The sequence below is a fragment of the Ruditapes philippinarum genome, unplaced genomic scaffold (assembly GCF_026571515.1).
Source record: "Ruditapes philippinarum isolate M1 unplaced genomic scaffold, ASM2657151v2 ctg3885_1_1_1_1, whole genome shotgun sequence".
NCBI classification, from domain to species: Eukaryota; Metazoa; Mollusca; class Bivalvia; order Venerida; family Veneridae; genus Ruditapes; species Ruditapes philippinarum.
The window spans coordinates 9713-35030 of record NW_026860828.1 but is presented as its reverse complement, the minus strand read 5'-3'; the positions used below and the strand labels follow the sequence as shown (position 1 = coordinate 35030).

Here is a 25318-nt window from a genome sequence, read left to right as displayed (position 1 = left end):
TTCCTTTGGGGCCCTGGTAACATATAGTCTTTTAGTTTAAAGTTTTTGCGAACATGTTTTGTACCCCCCAACCACCATTTTTATTGCCCAGCACAATTGTGCCTTTATTTTTACCCCTATAAAACATCGTAGGGGGTAAAAATGTTTGACCTTTTGCTGATGACAATCCAGATGTATCCCTGTTTTAAAAAAAGAAAAAAATTTAATAAAAATTTTTAAAAAACACTTTGGTGCTTTTGTTTTCTTTTGACCAATTTGTACTTTTCTAAACATTGTTAAAAAAATTTTTAAATTGTTTGGAAACTTATAAAAACTATATTTATAAAAAATTACTTAAATATTTTCCCCTATATAAATATTATTCCCCATTATAATATTCATTTTTCCCAATTTAAAAGCAGTGACTTTTTTCCCGCGAAGGTTATGATGTATTAATGTACAGTTTTACTTTAGTTTTATAATTAAGTTATTTATCACCTGCGGTTCCGACCCCCTTGTCAATATGTAGAGTATAATAAGGACTATCACTAAGGTGAAAGTTCTGGAATGTTTCGTATACATGTTCTCCACCAGCCGCTGTGAGATCAAGTCTTAACTCTGTTTGTCCTTGAGAGACAATTTCGTAGATATTCCTAAGACCTGCGTAAAAATAAATTAAACATTTTGCATTATAAAAACTTTCGCTGATACACACATACATATATTTGTCTATCTCTGACTGAAAAGTCCGGCAAAACAAATAAGAAGTACATTTCGTGATTCTATTTTAGTTAAGAGGTAAAGAGCATGCATCGTGCCTCTAAATGTTGATAAACGTATACTAAGTACTTAATCTTTAACCAAACCTTTTTCTTAAATTGGAATGTTTTTAATGTTCAAAATTCCTTTTTCTTTTTTAAAAATCAAACTTTCACCTTACCGGGTGAAACAATTTTCTTTTTTAGGGTTTTACAAAACCCTTTCACGGACACAATTTTAAAACCCTAAATCGGCGGTTAGTAAAAAAACCCCCTTAAAACCCTAAATTTTATTCTAAACGGCTTTCATTTCAACATTTCTTGTAAGTTTTAAAATTTTTTCGGAACAACACGACTTTAAAACTTCATAAAAATTTTAAATTATTGTTTTTTTGTTCCAATTTCAAATTTCCAGGGAAAAAACCCTTTAAAATCAAAAGCTGTGAAAAACTTTTAGGGGGTTGGAAAGGGGGGGGAAAATTATTTAAAGAAAACTTTAAAATTTGTTATGGCGGGGAACGCTATAAAATTTCAAATTTTGACAGTAAAACGCAATACATTTTAATTTTGGGAAAATTTTAAAAAAATTAATAAAAATTTAAAAGGGTTTAAAAAGGGAATCATTTCAATTTTTTCCAAAAAAATCTTTTTAAAAAAATTTTGGGGAGAATTTTGAAAATTTAACATTTATCTTTCCCAACATTTTTGGCCCCAAATATGATTTTCCATAAAAAAATTGAGTCTTTTCTTCGCCGGTTAATTTTTTTGGGTCATTTCTGTATTTTAAAAACCACTTTTTTTAAAACTTTTCTGCATGTTGCTCATCAATTTTTATATAATTTGACTAAAAAAAATAAATAATTCCCAAATAAAAGCAAGGTTTATGGGCATTTGATTAAACCATTGCTTATAGACTTTTGTTATTTTCGAAAATTTTTGATTACCCCCGCTGACGGGTACTCTGGTCATTTTAAAATGTATCAAAATTATTTTTCCTTTTTAAAATTTAATGTTTTTAAGCACATCAGGGTTTTTAAAACAAATTTTTTCTCGATTTTAGGCAAAAAATTTTTAGAAGATTTTAAATTTTTCTTTAGTTCTTTCTTTCACATATGAAAAAATTTATAAAATCAATTCTCGTTTTTTTTCTTCAATTTGTTTTTGAGGGAAAAAAAGCTATGTAATGTCCCATGTTTTAATAAGAAACGTTAGGGTAAAAAAACTAAGAAAGCTTTTGGTTTATATATTTATTATTTTTTGTTTTTCAAAAAATTTGATTTTTTACAGTTTCCCAAAATTTACAAAAACGAGTATTTTGCTATATTAATATAAAATTTTTTGAAATCTTTAGTTTTTGTTTTGGAAATTAAATTTTTTAAAATAAATTAGAAATTTTTTTTAAAAACCCCCAAATTTTCCCTCCCGTTTTTTTTAAAATTTCCCTTCCCTTTTTTTGAAAACTTAATTTTCTGTTAACGTTTTTTAAATTTGAAACACTAAAAATTAAAATTTAAACCCCCAAAATGATTTTTGACTTTAAAAAAATTAAATTTTTTTTTTTAAAGCCCTTTACAAAAAAAGATTTAAAAATTTGCATAATTTTTGCCTATAATAAAACGCCAAAAGGGACGGGAAAAGGGTTTTATTGGAAATAGCCCAATGAAAATTTTCTCTCAAATTATTTTTTTTCAGAAAAAAAATTTTAAAACAAACTTAAGTTCCCTACTCAATAAAAAAGTAATATTAACTTTGAAAAATTCAAAAAAAGGGTTTATCTCAATTTTGGAAAAACCCTTTTACCTTTTAACCCAAAAATTTCCTTTCCAAAGGAACCAAAAAACCAAAATTTTGTTTTAAATAAAGTTTCTTTTTAAAAGTCAAAAATTTCCCAATTTTAAATTTCGATTAAAAAAACCTTTTTTAAAGGAGATTAGTTTTTAATTTTATTTTAATTATTCACAGGGGCTTTTTTTTAAAAATTTCCTATTTTCCCAATATTTATTTTAATTATACATTTTAGAATAAAATGAAATCTTTTTGTTTTAAAAAGGGAAAATTTTTTCTTTAAATTCCCAATTTGGAAATAAAGAACTTTCTGAAAAAAAAGGAAAACAAAAACGGGGTATTTTTTCCACCAGTGCAGTAAAAGGTCATATACAAAATTTTTTCCCAAAGCTTTTTTGGGTAGGGGAAAGTTTTTTCTTATTCGGCACGAGGGGAAACCACCTAAGAAAACTACCGCCCTTTTCCCCCGGGGCTAGCTAAATAGTTCCTTTTAAAGGGGAAACCCAAAAAGGGTCCCAAGCACGATTGAAACCTACAGCGTTAAGGAACAAGTGATTTGAAGTCACAGTCTGTGACTGTGCAGTCTGTTGGTTCTATAAGTATTCAAACAACTTTTATCATTTAAGTTTACAAATTGCTACACGCCTCTTCTTCTTGAATGAAAACGGTAAAACATGCTTGACATAATTAAGAGTTAAAGGAAACAATATTATTAGAAATAGAATGAGAAATTCGGCAATATAGCGCGCTTTTTTTATCAAACTTTAACATATGTATTTACATAGCATGTTGTACAATACTATTGAAGTGATCTGCAATCATATATATGTTATTTACTTTAATAAGTATCTATTTTAGTGGTATGACTTGTTACACCTTATTTAGTCCAATTTTTTGTTGCAGTACCTTGACATCCATCGCTAATTAATGACTTCCATACATTTTTTGATTTAAGAGCGTCATTTGAACTTATATCAACTATACTTTAAAGCATAACACGGATAATGATATAAAAAAGGATGACACTCACCAAAACAAATATCATTAAAACAAAGTTTAACGTCAAAATTTTTGCCCATGCAATTTTTCTCCAGCTTTTGCAGGTTTTTTGGATTTTACACAAACCAACACGGTTTTTGAAGCCCACGCCGCATTTTAAACCGAGCATTTCCCCCTTTGCCCCAACCCACTCCACCGCTATTAATTTTAAAATTTACGGATTTTTAAAACACAAGCAATTTTCCCCCCATTCCCCCCAAATTTAATTTTACTTACATAATTTAAAAATATTTTACACAAAATTGCAAAAACTTAAATTCTCTTTCATTTTGGGGAATTTATGTTTTTTCGTTTGAGGGAAATTTTTTTAAGATTTTCCTTTTCACCCGGAACATTGTCCAAAATGGATAAAACAGGTGGGGTTAGATATTATACAAAAGTAAGAAAAACGATTAAATCGGTTATACTTAAATATCACACACACAACATTTATATTTCTTAAAACATTCTCGTACATCATATCGGCGTTACTATATTTGTCTGTTCTTTCTAGACCATTAACTGTTGATGGTTTAATACGGTTTAACCAGGCACTGGGGGCATAATATATAATTAGTCCATATTTACAGGGGAATATAATTAATTGCGAATGAACGCTCAAATATGTAGGAAAATGTTAAATTTATGATTTTGTTTATCAATGCGGTAAGAACGAACACTATCTCGAATGAAATATTGAATTCCAAATAGATATATCATGATATGCAATAAAATGAAAGAAATTATTAAAAATAACATTATTTTTACTGAGAAACTTATTATAATCAATCAATGAACATTAAATGTTTTACTTGCACAAGATCCAGTGTTACAAAGTGTATATTCGATTCTGTTTCCAAAACAGTGATCTCCGAAACGGTCTGGACTTGGATTGGTACAAGACCGTTTTCGACTCTGCATTCCTATACCGCATGTTGCCGAACATTCTCCCCAGACATCCCATGAACTCCAGCCACCATGCACTATTAAATTGTTCAGAGTATATCAGAACTGTACTCATATTTTAGATTTATCATTTTCGTTTTACGATTTTTCTAGACCACTCGTTGTGAAATCACATTTGATATTAATAATTATAATAATAATAATAATAATAATAATAATAAATAATAATAATAATACATGTAATTATAATAAAAATAGTATTCAAAATAATAAGAAAAATAATAAATCTTTTTTTTTCTTTCTTTCTTTCTTTTTTTTTTTGTTGTTGATAGAATTATGTATAGGACATACTTTTAAAATTTGGGATAAAAATTGGGAATTAAAGGTATTTTACTTTTTTGTGCCATATATTTTAACTTTTACCTGGAAAAATTTGAGTTGACATGCTTTTTTAAATTTCCCGGTTCCTTTCCCCCCGGGACAATCAATCCCTTTCCCGTTTTGTGGTTGCGGGTTTTGTACAAGTCGATGTTCGTAAAAAAAAGGGTTTGATCCAAAAGGGGACTCACATATGTCCATGTTTGCCCATGGACCCCAAATTTTCCCCACTGCGTTTTAAAACGTGTCTCTTATCAAAACATAAATGAAATTTTTTTCAAAACTTTAAAATATTTCAAAAAATTTTAAAAATCCCCTTTCATTTGGGGCAAGCTTTGGCCCTTTTTTTTAACGGGTTTTTCCCAAGGTTATTTTTTTTTTTTTGAAAACAAAAATAAAACTTTTTTTATTTATAAAATATGAAATTAGTCGGGTACTTAATAAATCATTCAATGAAAAAAAGAATGGGGACTTTACCAAAATTTAATTAAAGTTAAAAATAAGTTAAACCGGGGTTTTTAAACGTTTGCATACTTTTTTTTCAATGAATATAGTTGTCACAAGTGACGTAAAACCTAAAATGAATGAACAAAATTAATCAACCCTATATTGAAAACACTGTCTTCCTTTTTTTTTTTTTTTTTTTTTTTTTTTTTTTTTTTTTTGCTTTTTGTTTTTTAGGGTTGGTTAAAATTAATAGATAATAAAGACATTTTTGAAACTTTTGCTTTAGTACGATGTAATATTTAAAGCTGCTACTTCAATGATATAGGTAAAGTTAACATACCGAGATCACAGAGATTGCAATATTGTGGACATATTTTCTTTGCTTGACTAGTAACCTCACAAATATCAAACATCGAGTTCAATTTAGCACAATCCACCGACTTATCTTTCTTGACAAAGGGGGGCAAAACAATTAAATTTAATCTATTAAAATTTTGATGCACAATAACTGCATACATAAAGTAAAAATTTTAAATTTTTGTTTAAAAATACCTTTTATAGTGTAATGAAGTTAAACTTTGTTTGGGAAAAAAAAACAAAAAAATAAAAACCAAATTGAAACACAAATAAGCACTTTTTTTTAAATCTTTTTTCCCCAAATATATATTTTTATTTTGGGCCAGCAAATCCCATCTTTAATCATTTACACTAAAAAAAACTTTATTTTTTTTTTTAATTTTAAATTTTTATTTTACAACGATATATTTTACTTTTTTTCCCAAAAGCTTTTTCATTTTAAATTAAATTTGGGTTTGGGCATGGGGTAGCTTATTAAGAATAATATTTATACTTTTAAAGATTTTAAATATTTATGCAGTTGTCGGGAAATTTTTGCTGAAATTGTTATATCTAAGATAACGTTTCAAACTATAAACTAATAAAGAAGGACGCTTACGAGGAGGATAAGTACATAGATTGTCGTTACATTTATCCTTCGAGCAACATTCGTAACAAAAATTCGACTTATCAACGCTCATTTTTGCAATTTCGGAGCCATTTTTACGCGTTGCAGATCTGCCACAACTCTGGAAAAAATGAATTAAATGCAATTATCAAACAATATAGCGATTGAAATGTTTTTAAAGATCAAATCAAAGTAAAACAGATAGATGATTACAAGTTATATATGTTGAACATTCAATAAGATAATAGAAACCATATTGTGTTCAAAAGCCCATATAATACTTCTTTACGAAAACGACATACGTTTTCATTTCCAGTCTTTTATTTTCGGAATATGTTGGCACTGGAATGTTGATAAGGTGATAATACGTTAAAGATGATATCTTATAATTGTATGAAAGTGGATATTTTCTATGAATATCACAATAAAATCTCTTATTTACCTCTTTGTCAATGCATCCCATGTCATACTGAACCTGGCTTTTATATTCTCGTTTTTTGAAACAAACCTTTGAATAGATAATCGAATTTAAAGGAATACAAGATTTCGATGAAAAAAATAGAAGTTGGCAAAACATATTACATAATATATCAAATTATTTCAGAAATCGTCAATATTTTAGCTAAAAAGGAACTATTTTTGAACATATTGTAATCTTTGAATTAATTATTTTATTAATTAATTAAATAGTTTATTTGTTGCTTTTGTTATTTATTTATTTATTTATTTATTTATTTATTTATTTTTATTTATTTATTTATTGTCGGTATGTGCATCCCTTATTTCGATCAAACACTTCGATCAAGCTAATCAACATTGGCCGTATTACTTGGTTGCACATAGAAGGACGTATAAACATAACAATAAACACATATTCATTACTTCTGCACAATTTCTTGTAATAGAATAATGGAACTGTGGTATCTTACCTGACCTTCCTCGCATTTTTCCACTGATTTACATTCGCGTGTATTTACAGCGTCAGTACAACTGAAACACTCCAAGGATTCTATAACAAAAAATAAAAAAATAAAATTCCGTTTTAAATCATTTGTTTAATAATAATTATAAAATGCTTTTAAAATGAAAAAAAAATGTTATTGATTATGTCACTCGTAGACATTAAGAAGCTGGCTTTGACTCAGTATTGTTCAAATTAAATTTCAAAGAAAAAAACATTTTTTTTTGTTTTTATGGAATGCATTTGAATAACTATATAGACACAATTGCAATAAAACTGAATATTATTTGTTCTTTAAAAGGAACATTTGAACATAATATAGTTATGTCCCAAAGTTACATATTAAACCTTTTATTGTAATATCTTTTAACAAAGTTAGGTTTCAAACTGCATAGGGATTTAAGAAGAGACTGTGCATGTAGTTGTTAAAAGTTTCCTATTCACGCATTGTTATAATATTTAAAATGCACCCAATGCAAAGAATAAGATGTTACATACGTGACCAACTGATTGCCGATACAGCGAATATGAATACCCAACCTGAATAAACAAACGAGGGTGTAACTTTTGTCTCAAGATGATACTTTAGAGATAAATAATCATGTCAAATCTAAAAGTTGAAGAAAAAAACATTTTTTTTTATCTTTTAAACTTAAAGTTAACCATTCTTCGTGTTTGTTGTATTGGTCGAGATAAAATATTTTCAACAATGTAAATCTTTTGAATGCAACAAAGCTGATTTAAGTTTGTCAGGCGATTTGGATGTGGGGCGACTGTTAAGATAATTCTTTTGTTTACACATGATGATACAATCATTTTTACATCATGTTATTTTACAAATAAATAAATAAATACTTACAAATGAAATTGACTTACCTATTATAAATGAAATAGGCTTCATTTTGTCAGTTTGTAAAGTTGTTTTTTTTTATTCGTTTCTAGCAGACATGTACAGTCTATATATGAATAAATATTACGACATAGGTTTACCTGAAATCAAATCATTGACAAAGATCATATAAAGACATATGCTTATATGTACAATTAGAATGTTAAATAGATATAAATATATCAAAATAAATCTAAATTTTCTGATACAGAACAGAACTGTCTATGTATGAATAGATATTACGAAACAGAGTTTCCACAAATCAAATTATTGCCAAAGATCAAATAAATACATGTACTCAAAAGTACAATTAAGATATCGAACGAATGTAAAAATATCGAAATAAATCTTTTATAATATTACGTTGCTTAAAACATTATCTGCTTCTTAATCTTTTTATCAATCAAAATGGAAAACTTCAAAAATGGCAAATACTACTTGCTTGCGTAAAGCGGACAGTACAGAAAAATACTAAATTATAAAAAAAGAATCGGGAATTTTGATCTCACATCATTATTAAAATTTACATTTTTGTGCATTTCTTCTGATCTATGTAAGCTATTTATGAATATTTTGTTTCATGTATTTTTTAATTATTTGCCATTAAATATGAAGACCATATGTTAGGAAATAAGGCGAAGTATCTAAAACAAAACTTTAAAATTTAATTTACTTTCAATCATTTAAATAACATTCAGATAACTTTAATTATTATAGAGATGTGTCTAGAGACATTAAGCTACATTATTACATTTGAATCGAAAAAAAAATGTAAAAACAATCTTGAGAAAGATTGGTCCATCGAAAGCTAAAGCTACATTAACTATTTTATAACGTTTATACTTATAAAACGGTCACGTAAAGTAACATTTACGGCATTCGGAACTTTAATGTACACAATGAAGTGTGAATATATAAAATTACCGAATAAAAGATGGTTTAACGGTCTACATAAAACATTTTGAATATACAACATAATCATTGCTATCTTTTTAAATATATAACAAACGTCATATCAAGATAGAGGTAAATAAATAACTAAATTTTAAAAACTTACAATATATAGTCCTACTCTCTAAACGCTCATCACAAACTATCAAATTAGGCGGAAGAAGGAAAATATAAATACTGGTGAAAAGCTATTGTTATTATGTTAACAAATGAATGACATTGTTAAAAATAGTTTGAAAAAAAGTAAACTTTCTATTATCTCATAAAGTATAGGTTCCTTACTTCCTTAACTATCAATCTTAGCAATGAAGGTTCAATGATAACAGCCGTATTTACACGTAATATATTATGCAAATGTATCTAAAGTCACGTTATTCATCATTTTCAGGGTTTATTTATAAGCTGAAGTCGGTGATACGGGTCATTAACGGTAGCTTTCATTACCTATATTGTAACTGAACAGTCCTTATTAAAATGAGCCTTTTAAATTTCAATTTTGCCATTTGATCACTCCATGTATGATCATTTATATTAAGATATAATAACTAAAACACGAAATTAATGAATGCATGCACTTTATACGTATTCTTTTTTACAATAATGTTTTTCCTTACTTTATTGAATTTTATAGTTGGAATGAGTATCTACTACCACCTAAACCTAAACTTACTTTGCGACATCTAAGAAAGGATATAGTATCGTTTCACCTCAAATATATTTAAGTTCCAGCTAACAAGGCGGTAAATAACATAATTACTGTAAGACTCATTCATTATATAATGTATTTTATGTGTAAGTAAAACATATACAACGTGGACCTGTTACAAAGTTTCTTTAGAACTCTAGACTTTGTTAGATAAGGTCTATATCAAATATGCATTACAAAGAAAACTAATCGCAATATCAATAATTGCTGGTTTATTTGTAATTTGCTACTAGAGGGACTTCTTGCTATCTAGATGATATTTTGAATATCTTTTGTGTCTTTTATCAAATAGTTACAGTACTAAAGTATATGTGAAATTGTATTGAACAAAATAAGCCCTTCAGACACCATTTACATCTTCATTATCATTATTACATGTAATTACTATAATAGTAACTAAAATCGATGGTTAATCGCGAGGATCCTTTAAACTGTGATAATTTTCTTAAATGTAATGCGGTTTTTAATATGACGTGGTTAATTTCTTTAATGTGATATCTTCCTTTAAATGATTTTAATTTGACATTTTTAAATTTTTGAATGAATATTCCTTCATTAATGTGGTTTTTTTTTTCTTAAAGTAAATACCTTCTCTTTCATGGCAAACCAAATGGGGCTAAGGGAACCACAATGGAATAAAGAGCTGGGCTCCTTTTTGTTGGTTATCCCTTGGTTTTTAAAGAACATGTCATGGTTTTAACATAATTTTAAAATTCAATTTATTTAAAAACTGAGCTTACATTTTCCCTCGTTTGATTGTTAATCTGATAGGGGACCCAAAGTGGAAAGACTCTATGGCCGTTTTTAAAGCTTTTTGATCTGAATTGTTACGTCATGTTTGTATTTTCGTTTTCTGTCTGACTCTTTTTAGCCCAAGTAATTGTGTTTATATGCCTCAAGATATTGAGTTCTTTTGTCTATCTATCAATCAATTTTGTTTTACTTTGTATTCATTATTCACAATGGAAAAAAAAACAATTCAAGTTTTTAAGATTTCGTTCGAATGCAATCATTCGAAACTGTTTGAAATTTAATGAAAACCATAAAATCCAGCAAAGAATCGTGGCATTCAATGAATGTATCCCTTAACAATATTCAGCTACAAATGACAACCGTTAAAGAAACCAGAACGACACCAAACAGAAGCAGGAACAACCAAAAATTTAGAATTTCACTCGGCGAGGATTAAATTTTTTTTTAAATAGGGGGTTTTTGGGGAAACTTTTTTGTAACGGGGTTGGGATTTAAATTTAAAAGGGTTTTTGAGCCCCCTAGCAACGGTAAAAATTTCGGTTAAACATTTTAATTATTGAATAATTTGTTTGATAATATTGGTGATGCATTTAAGTATATGTCTCATGTATGCCCCAATTGGCAACATAATTTTATCATACAATATGCCAAAAAGGTTCAGAAAATAAGCACTGCCGAGAGAATGAACCTTCCGCAAAACAGCGGTCTATCATAACACAAAGCCACGGACTAAATGCCACTGTCTGTTTAATATCTGTTAAGCACCGTAGTAACATTCTCTTTAAGAAAAAATGAAAGATATACGCATATGTCAAAATTTAATTTTTTTATGATAAAAAAAATAAACTGGGGTTTAATGATATCCCCCCGGCCCAAAAGAAAAAAAATAATTGATTGAAACTTTATAGTTTTTTACTTTCCTTTAGAAAGTGAAATGAAGTAAAAACTTGGTATCTTTACTTGTTATGTTATGACACAAAGCCCCACTTATTTAGCAGTTTCAAACACATTGTTTCCATTATTGAAACCGTAAAATGTCTCTGGTCATAGATAGTAAATTACAATACGCATTAAGAATTGTGTACATTTTTCGTTAAATGAATCGAATTAAATTTGTGATGAAGATTAACAATGTATTTATACGAATGCTGTGAGACATAAATTGAATAAAACTGTAAAATCTCAGAAAAAAATTATGACAACACTATTAAGATACCCAGTCACGAGAGAAGCATATATAATTAAATGTATTCATACATATTGAAAAAAATACTTCTGAAGGATCATTGGATTATTCATAGGCATATTATGCATCAGAAACAAGTGAATCTTTACATCATTGGACTTGAGTTTATATATTTGTAAGTTTATAATATTGTTTTGAAGCATGCTGGATTCTGGTAACTTTTAAAAAGTTGTGCTTAATTTGAAATTACTTTAAATAAAAGTAGCATAATGTTAACAAAGTTGTAATTTGACTTCCATACAAAATACTGTTTCACGATACATGTGTTAATTGCTGGTATGCAACATAAGATAAAATATGGCTCCGGTTATTGGCCAATGAGTAAGTCTTTGAAAACCTTAATTGTTCCAAAAATTGAAAAAAAAGCTGGGGAATAATGGGCCTTAAAGGAAGGTAACAGAAATTAGGCTTACAAGTATAATTGTCATAGTAAGAGTCAGCCAAACAGTATAATTTAATTTTAATTGCTATTTTTTACCTTGATATTGTAGTATCAGGCCATATTAGACTAAGTACTGGTTATATTTTGTTTGTTGCAATTTTTAGATTTGAAACTCGTACCAACTCAAACCCTATATCGGGCTCTTTGCAAAAGTCTTATGTAATGATGAGCAAAAATCTAATCAATCTTGTAAATGGTAATTTCTTACTGATGTTTTTGGTATGTTCTATTTTGCTTGTTACCAAATTAAAATTCATTGCTACAATTACTCAAAGACGAGCTAGAATAGGAGACAGACCTAGCTCCTACCATCGAATAGAAACGATAACGGACGTCACTACATTATGCTATCGCATAGACCCAACATCGGACTCTATACTAGACCTTACACAAAATTGCCAAAATCGGATTACCGGACCATACTTGGCTCTGGCAAATTCTCAAAAACGTTTCTTTCTCATTTCTTTAAAATTCATTTTTCTTACAACTATCCTTTCAAATTTATCAATTATGCATAAGTGTCAGAAAAATCTTATTCTGAATAATAGCATAATTCAGACAAATCATTTATCTTAATATTACAAAAGCAAAACAAAAACCGTCTCGGCATAACGGCCCGACTTTTTTAAGCAGAAACATCCATCGATGTCGCCCCAGTTAGTGTTATATCCTCATAACTAACTCATTTTATATACCATGAATATTACATATTTTTTGCTTAAATTAAACGCAATAATTCAAACTTGAGAATTAAACATATACGCAATATCATGTTATAAGTCAAGAGCTTGTGCACGTTTATATATTTGCTATGTACGAAAATCGCTTGACCAGTCTCGTCGCAATTGATGCATTAATATGTATGAAAATAGGTATGCATAAAGATTCAGAAAAAGAAAGGAATAATGTAGAGCAAAATCGTGTTTATTCATGGTGAAGATGTCAAAAAACAAATTATGTCTGCACGCTATTGCCTCTTTGTTATGATATATCAGTATGTAGAATCAGTATTCAGTATTTGTAAAGCTTAATTATTTCAAGAGTGTGCTAAATGTTTTGAAACAATTCATTTTTCAAAATCTAAATACTTTATTCTAATGCTATTCATAACTTTTCTTTCTTTTGAAAGTTTGTGTCTATTTTTTAAACAAACGATATGGTAGAAGGTTATATTTCATTGTGTTCTTAAAACAATTTGCTTTTTAAAACTTCCTCTATAAAATTAAGATGACTTATTTTGACATACTTTAAAGAAACATTTTTGTCATACCGCCATTCAAAAGAGTTGTATACATCAATTGTTTTCAAACAATAAATTTAATCTTATTTTAAATCGTTCGGTTGCAATAACTAGTATTACTTCGTCAAACATATTTCAACAACTTTCTATGTCAAAATGGGAAAATAAATGTTGATCATTAATCATATAAACGATGACAATTTTAATTAATCAGGTCTTAATTGTATTAGACTTATTTTTGAAATTATTATTATAGTATTTTGTTGAAACTAAAAGAAGTATAACACTTTATTATTTTTTTTTTAATTTTACATCGTTTACATCGATTTACAAGGAAGTCAAACTACCATCGAATAGAGTCTTTTCGTCCAGGGCAAAATAATTAGGGAGGACACTTATCAGTTCTATATGTGGTCAGATTCAAATATCGAGAGTTAAAGGAACTTTAAAAAACTATTATTATTACAGCGTCATTTCTTCATGTTTAAATTTTAAATATTTATTCTGCTTAAGCTTGTGCTAGGGGCCAGGGACCGTAACTTACACTTTACAGTACCGTCAATGAACATGCTCAATCAAAACGAGCCTTCATTGTTGTCAATTCTAGCGTTCTAGGCGGTGGTCTATAAGGAATAGTTTTCCGTTAACATTTCTGTACCATAAAGTAAAAATGAAAAACAAAAAATAGGACATGTAGGAGGAAGAAGGAAATAAACCACTAAAGTATGTATATACACTCGTATACAAATCAACAATATGGCACATATATAGACCATAAAGTTTGTGGTTTACATTCATGTTTCACGCGTCATATAGAATGAAGATTATAGGGATGTTTTAGTTCGTAAATGTATCACAATAACAAGAAAAATCAGAGCCTTTATTTGTTGTAAAATATATCTCATTTTATTTATTTATTTATTTATTCATTTAATTATTTATTGATCTTTCTCTTTGGTATTTCATTAATGTTGGTGTCATAGTCATAAGTCATTTCAGTACATTCAAGGAACAAAAACTATAAGTATAGATATTTTTTATACATTCGAAATCATGTGAAAGTTGGCAGGATAACATTCTTAGGATCAATGCAGAAATGAATTGTTTTATTTTGCATCTTTTCATTCAATTTGCATTTCATTAGCAAAATCCAAAATTATACCTTTATATTTTGTTTCACATTTGATATCCTGTAGCTTATTAGTGCATTATTAATGAGGTAATTTGTATTTAATTATTTATTTTATTTATTATTTTGGTTTGTGTTCATATTACTTGAATTGCTTGCATTTAAACAACTTATTAACAACGTTAAATCTGCGTAGAACAGAACCACCGTGTATATCCAGTAACGCAGGAATATGCAATTATCGTAAAAGTAACGCCGAATCTGTGCAACGCTATTGCCAAAACGAATAACACAGTAAGTAAACAATCCAAACTATCTTATTTTAAGTTTAATTAAAAGAAATGAATAAGCGCATACGGCTGCTATGAAATTATTGAACCAGCATTACTTTTTTCAGAAATATGTTTACTTTTTTAGATCATTCATGAGAAATGAAACCTGATTACTATTTTGAATGTGAATTTAAATAAATATGTACATTTAACACATTTAAAACTTCATTTTTTTTTCATATTATGTGTATCTTAAACATTTTTCAAGCTACAAGTGTCATATAACAATAGGAGGAATCTAGTAAAATATGATTTAGTTAGTTTTAATGATGTAATCGCCGTTGCTTCGGTGCTCCATTCACGAATTCGGCGTATCCTCGTAAAAACGGTCTCAATTACGTTCAATCTGTTAAATTAAGTGTAATCTGACACGAGTAGATTGGAAAATGTCCCCCGAATATGAAAAAATATAACGTAATATGTACGTTATTGTATTTAAAGATATTAAGGACGCTAAAAATCGCCATCAATACGCTAAAGAGGTCGTCATTATCACGAATGATCTTGAAAAATAAACATTTTCATGGAAATATTTTTGATGAGGTTTAAAGTATAATGCCTTAGCAACCGTATGAGCTAACTCATTTCTTCAAATTTGGTATACAATAAAAATATTGGTCCATTAACTTATCGTGGTGCTCGTTTTAGCCAATAAATTGTACTAGTCGGGTTTCTTCATTTTTAATGTTTGCAGATTGTCAGTGATGTTCTTTTATCAAATAAATGATATTCAATCTGAAAAAAGACGAACCCTACTAAAAACAGTCATATCATTTTTATATAATTAAACCATGTAAAATAGACATTTTAAATACGATGTTTACGATTAAGACATAAACTTAACGATTTTAATAAAACAAAAGCTTTTATAAGGTCATTAAGGAAGATAAAGTTTCAATTGTTTATTTCTACACCGCCTCGACTCCTATAAAAGGGCATTGTTTCTAAATATAAACGTCAAATGAGGTAAAGTTATTTATCAGTTGACAACGAATCTAAGAGTCTAATCCTTGTTTTTTACAAGTTTCTTCTTGGACTGTCCGAATTTGAACGACGGTAAGTTAATTTTTAGATATTCTAATGAGGTTACATTATTATGTTCTATATCATCAATACTTTGAAAAAAAGCTAAAATTTATTTTTATTTTAAAGTTTATTATAATCCTTCTCATCAAAGGTCTCATTGAAATCATTGTTAACACATATATGAATCGTTGTTTTCAAATTGTCTCATTATTTAATTTTTTATTTATTTTTAATTTATTAATTTATTTTTTGCTTATTTTATTGTTTTCTAAATTTCTGAAATTATGAAACAATACAATTCTTTTAAGATGACAGTTAAGTATCATCTATAATTGGTAGGTTATTTTAATTGCACATCTTTGATAAATTATTTTAATTTACCTGAACAGAGCGTATATTTTTTATTAAAAAACTGCATATTTTGAAATTATTGAAATACAATCAAGTGATCAAAGCATAAACATTTTTCTTTATGCATTGCATCTCTGTTTTCTACTTTTTATTAAAGTTATCTAATTAATTCCATTATTTTATTTGTGGTAAAATATGGAAAGCATGTACCAGGTTCAAAAGAGAATGACAGCAATTCAGCTCTATAATTTAATGGAAATGTACAAAACAAATTGTGCAATATGTACTGAAATCGCATACAATTGAAGAACTTTTCTTTTTGACGGCATATTTTCTTTTTCTTTCTCAAATTCTTAATTATTTGTTTGTTTTTAATGATACATCTTGTTTTTTTTTATTTATGTATATTAGAGCTTCAACAAGGACTGAGAAAAATGTTGGTGCAATGTAAGTAGTTTTTATGGTTTTATAATTTTGCTTTAACCGTGATAATACATGATAATAAATTTGATTGATTCAATAATACTGTCTGATAATAAAGTATTTTTGATTATTAAAAATTCATGTTGTGGGGTATTTTAGACTGTCAACCATTTTTTTCCAATCGTTTTAAAAATGTTAATAAAACTCCAGCTAGACATAAAACCATGTGGGAACACAAGCACTTAAAATATTGCACACGTAGTTTATGGACAGTCAGTACATTTCACAGGTCAATAACGACATTACTATTGGATGAAATAAATGTTTTTCTTTCTTATTTAGGTTTGCAAAATGTTTTTTTCACAATCTAACCACATTCTTCTGTGTTTTAGATTTTACATTGTTTCTTGTTTCATCTACAATCAGTGGTACAGGTATGTTAAAGCATTCATTAATTTCCTTAAAGTAATGTTTTGTGTATATAATTTCCTTAGGATTCGTGAAAGTCCGGCATTGCTCGCCCCTTTCCGTAAATTATATTCATTTGAAAGGGACTAGATGATAAGATCGACATTCACGTTCCTTTAAAACACGTAAACACATGAACAAACCTGACTATTAAAAAAAAATACGAAAATAAGTTCTGTACTTGATAAGATCTTAAGGTTGTTGACAAAAGAGTAAAGTTAATAATCAAACGTATTGTGTCATGATTTTAAAGCATTACACTTTTGATTTATCGTAAAACTAGCTTTTCATACTTTTCTGCATCATTGTTTAGTATTAAGAATTATATTGTGTCCACATCTGCATCGACTTGTGATTTAATACCCGTTATACTACCGTTTTATACTCACACCGAGTAGATATAATTCTGTAAAATAATATCGCGCAACTGAGCCACACCATGCAGATTTTATTTTATTAATGATAACCAACAAACACATGCCTTAATTTAATGCGTACTTTGATATTAATCTCTCAGTGAACGAGTAGGATAATAAAACAACCTGTAAGTTAATAAATATTCAAAAAGTATTATTTAAACATCTTTGCAATTTCTAAAATCACACTGAGAATCATCAAAATAATCATTATCATAATGTATGATTATTAACAATATTTCAGCATCTATCTCATGCTTCACGTGTTCTGATGCACTTAGTTTGGGAGAATGTATGTCCATTGAAACATGCTCCGCAGGAGAGGTATAATAGCACTTCCAATAATTGAATGAATGAATAAGAAAAAGTCACTTCAATTTTAGTCAATATTTAGAGAATTTCATCAGTTTAAGAATTTTAAGATGTTTAAGTTTTATTGTAAAATTTTGAAAATTTTCTTGTGTGAGCAAATGTTTAATCACTGTTAAATCATTTTTGAATTTTGGGAAATTTCGAATATTGCGCCTTCCACATCTGCCCCATCTATGTAACAGACGTTTATATGAAATAATAGACGATTTGAAACGCCATAAATGAGCGACATATGAGCGACATACATTTTTTTCATAAGCATATTTACTAACTTAGTCGTTGTCCTACTTTCTTGCTATTTCTAGTTAGACGCGACTTTTAAAAAATAATTTAATAAACGGGAGAGAGGTAGAGTTTATGCGTAATAGACAAGTCAGAAATATAGACTTCTTTGGGGGCAAATACTAAAATGCATTCAACACTTTGACTGTTTCTAAATAATTATGTTTATTCTTCGCAAAATTGTGGAAATCTTGTCGTATGTCGCGGTTAAAAAAAATTGTGGACGGTTAGGTAGACAGATAGGCAGGTATGTCCCAAGGTACAGATACATGTGATTTTTCCATTTTCTTTTTATTGTTTTCAATTTTTCGTGCAGGTTTGTTACAAAAAACGAAAATATACCAGTCAAGTGCAGTTTAGTCTAGGATGTATTGACAAGAAGGTAATCTTTAATTTGTATCGATATATTCCGCTTGTCGACAATTTATAATTTTTTACCTTTAATTTTGAAAATATCATGTTTAAAGTGAGGTCGAAACCGTTTGAATGACGATAATTCCTCAGGTCAACTTGCATTTTAAACAAATATTGTTTAAGTTGTAAACGATTACATCAAATATTGGATATGAAATAAAAGAAAACAAAAGATTGCACATATATCAAGCTTAAGACCCGATAAGTGGTTGAAGTGGGGGAAATTTGCCGCAAAAGATGGATCACTTTGTTTCCAGATTTTAAAAGAATGATATTGTTATAAATTTTTAGAAGTGTGGCGGATTTGCTGAAATTCAAAATAGTTCGGAAGTTACAGTACAGAAAATGAGTGCCGACAAAACTAGCTATTGTTATGAATGCTGTTCGACAAGCAAATGCAACAAAGATATTTGTACATACCCTCCAAGTAAGGATTTACTTTTGCGTCGCAGTAAAACATGCAATAATGATGAAGGTTTTATGCGACTTTCAGCTTTCTGGTGGCGGAATACCTCAGGTTTCCCTCCATGCATTATTTGAGGCACGAGCGGTTGCAAACGTAGAACAACCGTTGAGCTAGCTGGATAATCTACTTTTAATTATGGCGGGATTTGTACAAACATACGTAAAGGGCAAATGGGGGAAGTAAAACTGTTTTCTGCAAAACGACGAGTGTTTGTCACCATATATCCTGTATCTTGTTATTAAGGTTGTAACCACACTTAAAGGAAATTATATATATATGAATATAATTATGTATATAAAACAGTTTTCAAACATCCAAGAATATGTAAAATATGTACTGCAAATATTTGTGCACATTATATGTAAATCAGTGAAATATATGCATTCATTTCTAATTGAAAGATTTGACTGAGACAAATAAAATTGATTGGAATATTTATATGCATTTGTGCATGTATATCCTCTAGCAGACACAAATAAAGAATACAGTCACTTTATTACAAAACTGTAAAATCTATCATCTAGGTATTCTAATTAGGCTCAATAAAGTGCATAATTATTGATCATACAGTGACAAGACAGTCGTTTACTTTCCCTTCATTTAATTATTGATAGAAATGCATGACAACTGTATATCAGCCATTTGGTTTTATTTGTAATTGCCTTTCGCCCCTTTTTCGATTAGCAATTACTTCCGCTCGCTTGAACACACCGTACAATTAAATGGACAGACAACTGTTAAACCGTCGACAGCCGTACTACGTGTAGTATATACATGTATGTGTCGGTGTAAAAAAAACACAATTGATGGAAAGGAAATACTCATTAAATTTTAACATATCACAACTGTGTTCGAGTTAATCAAATAATTTATTATCAACAGACAAAGGAGCTTGCTAACAAATTTCTGGCAATGTACAAGATTTCAAACCCGTACGTGCATTTTGACAAAAATAACCGCTTTCCGATGAGAAGCCACATTTTTTCTTGAAAGTCACAAAAAAATCGTGTTTTTTACACTGAAATAGCTGTATATCAGGAGGTGGAACCCCATATGGATACCAACAGTGAGCATCGGCAAAAGCATATGTAAATTTCCGCTGCTCCAGATGTAAAGCATAACACCAGATGTGACAGTGAAAAACACGTCAATCTCAACTTTTAAACAGTTATATAAAAGTGAAACCTGTTTTAAGGAAAATTTAAATGTGATTCTATCCGCCTCACTCTCCTCTTTATTACTTGTTTGTATTGGAACTCTATGTAGTCTTTATCTATATATTCTTTCCGTCGTGGGTTCTGGTGTGACCATAACATATGCAATGCGTATGAAGAAAATGTCACTAAACGGACACAAAATACAAAAAAATTACTAAATCTCACCACAGACCGGTACTTGACTTTCGAACAAATCCAGATTTAAACATTTATGGAGCTTAAATGTGATTTAAGCAGCGATTTCTTTGTTTGTAAATGTTTAAATTAGAATTTGTTCGAAAGTTAAGCATCAGTATGTGGTGAAATTTCGTAAAAAAATGTATTTTGAGTCCGTTTAAATTAAGTGATATTTTCTTCAAACGCATTGCATGTTTTGGTCACACCAGAACCCACGACGGAAAGAATATCTCGACAAAGACTGCATAGAATTCCAATACAAAAAAATGGGTAATATAGAGGAAAGTCAAGAGGGTGGAATCACATTTAGATTTTCTTGAGAAAAAAAAAAACAAAGGTTTGAATTTTATATAACTGTTTCAATAATTGAAAACTTTCACTGCGATTGACCTAATTTCACTGTCCCATCTGGTGTTATGGATCCTCCCCCGTGTATTTAATAGTACATCTGTCGACGATTGATCGGTTGTCTGCCCATTTGATTGTACGGTGTGTTGTATAACTCTTAAAATGAAACAATTGCCGTTTGTACATTGTGTTTGTTTTCTACAGACTCTGAATGCAGGGATAGCAAACATGTTGATTGTGCTCAAATGAACTCAATGTTCAGTATATGTAAAGTGAAAAATGAAGCCAAGAAAATTTGTCCACGGTTTTGCGACCTGTGTAATTTAGGTATGTATGCTACTTGTATGTCCGTTATATTTATCAAATAATGTTTTTGCAGCAGTACCATAAATAACATAATCGTCATTGGCCAATGAAAATTAACTCACAGTTGGTTTTTGTTGATTAACATATGTAAAATTTTGTAAGAAGCTTGTAAAAATGCGCAAAACATATTACAATATTACTTTTAGAGAAATATAAAATATCTTATTTATCCTGCAGTTGATGGTGGTTGGTCGTCATGGTCACAGTGGTCATCGTGTGACGTCACGTGTGGGAATGGTTCACTGTTGCGGCAGCGTACATGTAATAATCCGACACCACAAAATGGTGGCATTGACTGCCCAGGAAACAAAATTGAAAAGAAATCTTGCAGTCTTCAATTTTGTCCTGGTAAATTCATTGGAATGAAAATATTTTTTTTTATACTTAAGAACATACTCAACGATTTTTATAAATTTTAAAATGATTAAGATGATTAAAATGATAACATTCATTACCCATGCAACTGATGTTTATTTAATAGACTAAAACATCAATTCCTTCGAATATATTTTGACATTGTTTAGATAATTTATGTTCCAACACACATCGTGTGTTTCCCCATGCATGTATCACAAGTGCAAGTGCGTGTAATTGAGTCAAAAATAAAAGATTAGTTTCAAGTAAGCTGGAACGTAAATCCGTAAAACATTTATCTATAAATAATTCATTATTGCATTGGCATTAGGTAGTTCTCCTATATCATTTATGATATGATAAGTACTTTATATATAAAAAAGCTTATTTCTTATTATGTTTTACAGCGACATAAGCAAAGCCTGTTTTTTATTTGAAATAAGATAAACTATGCATGCATTTTTTAAGTGCATGGAGGCTGGAGTTCTTGGGGTGAATGGGAAACATGTTCCGCGACATGTGATACTGGAATGCGCCGTCGGATACGATCATGCACGAACCCACGTCCAGAGCGTTTCGGAAACCATTGCTTTGGCAACAACGATGAAGCCGAGTTGTGTAACAATGGTCCTTGTACAAGTAAAGTCTGTTTGATAATATCTAGTCATTCCAACAATCAAATTTAAATAATATCGTTAAAGAAATGTATTATAAAGTGTGTATAAAGAAATGATATTGTGTATGTTTGATCACAAATTTTGATTAACATTCTTTTTAATTTCTTGAGAATAAAAAGCTATAGAAACAGTGATTAATAAGTCAAACACCTCACAGGTTTTGACGGTAAGTCTTTAATAATACATATCGTTTGTTTTGTTGTTTTTTCCAGAAAAGGTTGCTTTTGATGCATACACAACAAATAGCAATGGTCACTACCCAGATGGCAAAGTTCTCGTTTTTCCACATATCAACATTAACGACGGACAAGGGTATAATCCAGCAACCGGCATCTTCCAGGCTCCTGTTGCCGGGGTTTACCAATTCACAGCCCATGTTTGCCAAAAAGGAAGCAGGCATATGATCATTGGTATCATCAAGGGCACGAAGCAAATTGCGGTCACCACGGGGTTTGAAAGTGTTACTTCATCTTGCAGTTCCATTAGTGCTATTGCTCGGGTTGCCGTTAATGAAAATGTTTATGTGAAGGCACGTTATAGTGATAGCTATTTGCAGTCGGGTATATACAGATGGCCTTCGTTCAGCGGAATTCTTATGTACAATTAGGTTAATTTAAGAAATACTGAACTAAAATCAGTATAGGCTTTTTAATCCATATTTTTTAATTTCCTGTAAGATGTCAAACTTTGTTAAATAATGTCTTAATAATGAATACTGTGTTTTAAAACTAAAGAAAATAGCGCTAAATTTCAGTAATGTTTTGTAAAGGCTTCAAAATCTATTTAAAGTAGTATTTTTACTTCCATACAAAATACTAATTCACTTTTATACCGGTATATACCAATTGCCAAAAGAGGTGAAGAAACAAAATATTGTTTATGTATATACATTACTGTAAAACATTAGTCTTCTCTTATTGCATCTCACGTTGACATATATACATACATGTATATGTATATATGTCAACGTGAGATGCAATAAAAGAAGACTAATGTTATATATATATATATATATTTAGTTTAGTTTATTCAAGGTGATGCACTATGTGCAATCTATTAAAGATAATTATATAAAATTTAAGATGATTTATTCGTATACTGTATACAGTGGAATGAACCGGTCTACCCGTGGGTTTTATGATTTATCGTAATTTGAATTACATTATTTTGAATTCGTCTCGAGAGGGTATGAACGCTTTGGTTGATGTTGTTGTTATGGTTTTATTATCATAATAGCTAATATTTACGTACGGTTAGAGAAAGTCAATATAGCATTAAATCGTTTAATATCTATGTTAGTGGCTATTACTTGTTACTTCTCAATTAAATTTCATAGCCGTTTTAACCTGCGTTTGCAAATTATAGTTGTTGAATTAAGGAAGTTAGAGAGTAACTATTAACAATATTATTTCTATATAAAACTCCAACGGCTATTTAATGATTGTAAAACTTAGTGAGTTTATGCTATAAACTCGTGTGTACACAAAAAAAGAATTATTTTTTTAGATATATACATCAATTTTGTAACTTGCAACTTATCAACTTATTTAATATTATCTATCAACATGTCTGTTTCGTTTTATCATTTGAGACCCTATAACTTTGTTTGTGTGTATGTGTTTATAGATCATCTAATACATTTTATTTATCAGCAATGGACTTTTGTAGTTTCACATTGACTTCATATATTATATTTCATGTAAATTAACAGTTTATTTTCCGTATACGGATTGATATCCACAAAATTTAATCGCCATCGTTATTTTTTTCTGGTTCCTCTTCATGTTATATCATAATAATGTATTTCCAGATTATTCAATGCCTATTGTTTGGAAATATTGACAAAAGGCTTTTTATTTTCAGGATGTTTTTCGTTATTTTTGTAATTTATTATGATTTACGCTTAAAATTTTAATAACAGTACAGAAATGGATACTTTAATCAAATAATTAAATACGGCTTGTTATACATCAAACACGTAAGGATATATGACAGTGTTACAGGTGCTTAAAGTACTCTAAATAAAATCCTAAAACAGTATTTAAACTTGTATTTGATTTTTCCCTAAAACAGTTTATCCTATCATTAAAAGCATCTTTATCTATCACTCTATAACTGTGCATTTAACACACTTCAATGTTATCATCAAAATTGTATATTCAATTGGAAAATACATTTAAGTAATTGCAAATATAAATTATCCAGGTAATTAAATAGGTTCGTGTTTAATATACATGTTTCTACAATATTGGAAAATAATTGCACAATATATTTTGTTTAATATATATTTTCCTGTGAATGGCCGCCGACAGTACAGCTTATAGTCAACCCATTTAAAACCTTATCTACAAACTCATAAAAATATACATATATAAAAACCCAAACACATAAAATCGCACCACTTCACCTTGCTTCAAAAACTATCGAACCGTTATGCATTCGACCCCCTGATTTCAGTCAATGTTAAATTATTTAAATTCATACTGCCAAACAACAGTTAACACAAATAAAACTAAAAAAATAATATTTGAACAAGGCAGACAACTCAACCTTAAACTTCACTTTAAACAGTCAAACGTTAGAAGTCGTTTAAAGCTTTATAAATATTTAGGCGTTTATTTCTTTAAAGATAGACATTGGAATCGGACATAAAAGCATCTTGCCACACATTCATTATTTTCTATGCATAACCTTTTGTCAGTATTAAGACAACTAGATTTATATATTCAAGATAAGTGTAAACTGTTTGATACATTAGTAGGATCCGTCTAAGATTATAGCGTAGAATTGTTTGGATATTATGATTGTAAAAATATAGAATTTGTAAATTGTAAATTTCTTAATGATCTTTGTGTCCGTAAATCAACAACTCTAGATGCATTATATGGAGAAATAGGGAGATATCTAATGGCAATACACCGTCAAACCATAATATTAAAATAATCAATTCACCTGATTTCTCAATTCTTAAAAAAATGTATAGCATGCTTACTGAAGATGCAGATAATGAGTTCATACTGGGAACTGGGCTTATCAAATAAAAAAATACACTTGACC

At 29.1% G+C, this 25318-nt stretch overlaps 2 protein-coding genes across 2 annotated transcripts; one reads left to right on the top strand and one right to left on the bottom strand.

The window, feature by feature from the left end:
* Positions 1 to 466: 466 nt before the first annotated feature.
* LOC132713501 (A disintegrin and metalloproteinase with thrombospondin motifs adt-1-like) lies at positions 467 to 9543 on the bottom strand. The gene is made up of 8 exons (XM_060696127.1): positions 9163 to 9543; positions 8093 to 8206; positions 7715 to 7756; positions 7185 to 7264; positions 6698 to 6763; positions 6241 to 6376; positions 4373 to 4543; positions 467 to 639 (listed from the first exon to the last, which is right to left on the bottom strand). The coding sequence occupies exons 2-8, from the start codon at positions 8115 to 8117 to the stop codon at positions 467 to 469; spliced, it is 693 nt and encodes a 230-aa protein (XP_060552110.1). The 5' UTR covers positions 8118 to 8206; positions 9163 to 9543.
* A 5636-nt stretch (positions 9544 to 15179) lies between these two features.
* LOC132713499 (A disintegrin and metalloproteinase with thrombospondin motifs 1-like) lies at positions 15180 to 24253 on the top strand. The gene is made up of 9 exons (XM_060696125.1): positions 15180 to 15960; positions 16693 to 16728; positions 17097 to 17912; positions 18559 to 18624; positions 18948 to 19083; positions 21069 to 21191; positions 21408 to 21578; positions 22053 to 22223; positions 22474 to 24253. Exons 3-9 carry the CDS (start codon positions 17811 to 17813, stop codon positions 22866 to 22868), a joined length of 1164 nt encoding a protein of 387 aa, XP_060552108.1. The 5' UTR covers positions 15180 to 15960; positions 16693 to 16728; positions 17097 to 17810; the 3' UTR covers positions 22869 to 24253.
* The last annotated feature ends 1065 nt before the right edge of the window (positions 24254 to 25318 follow it).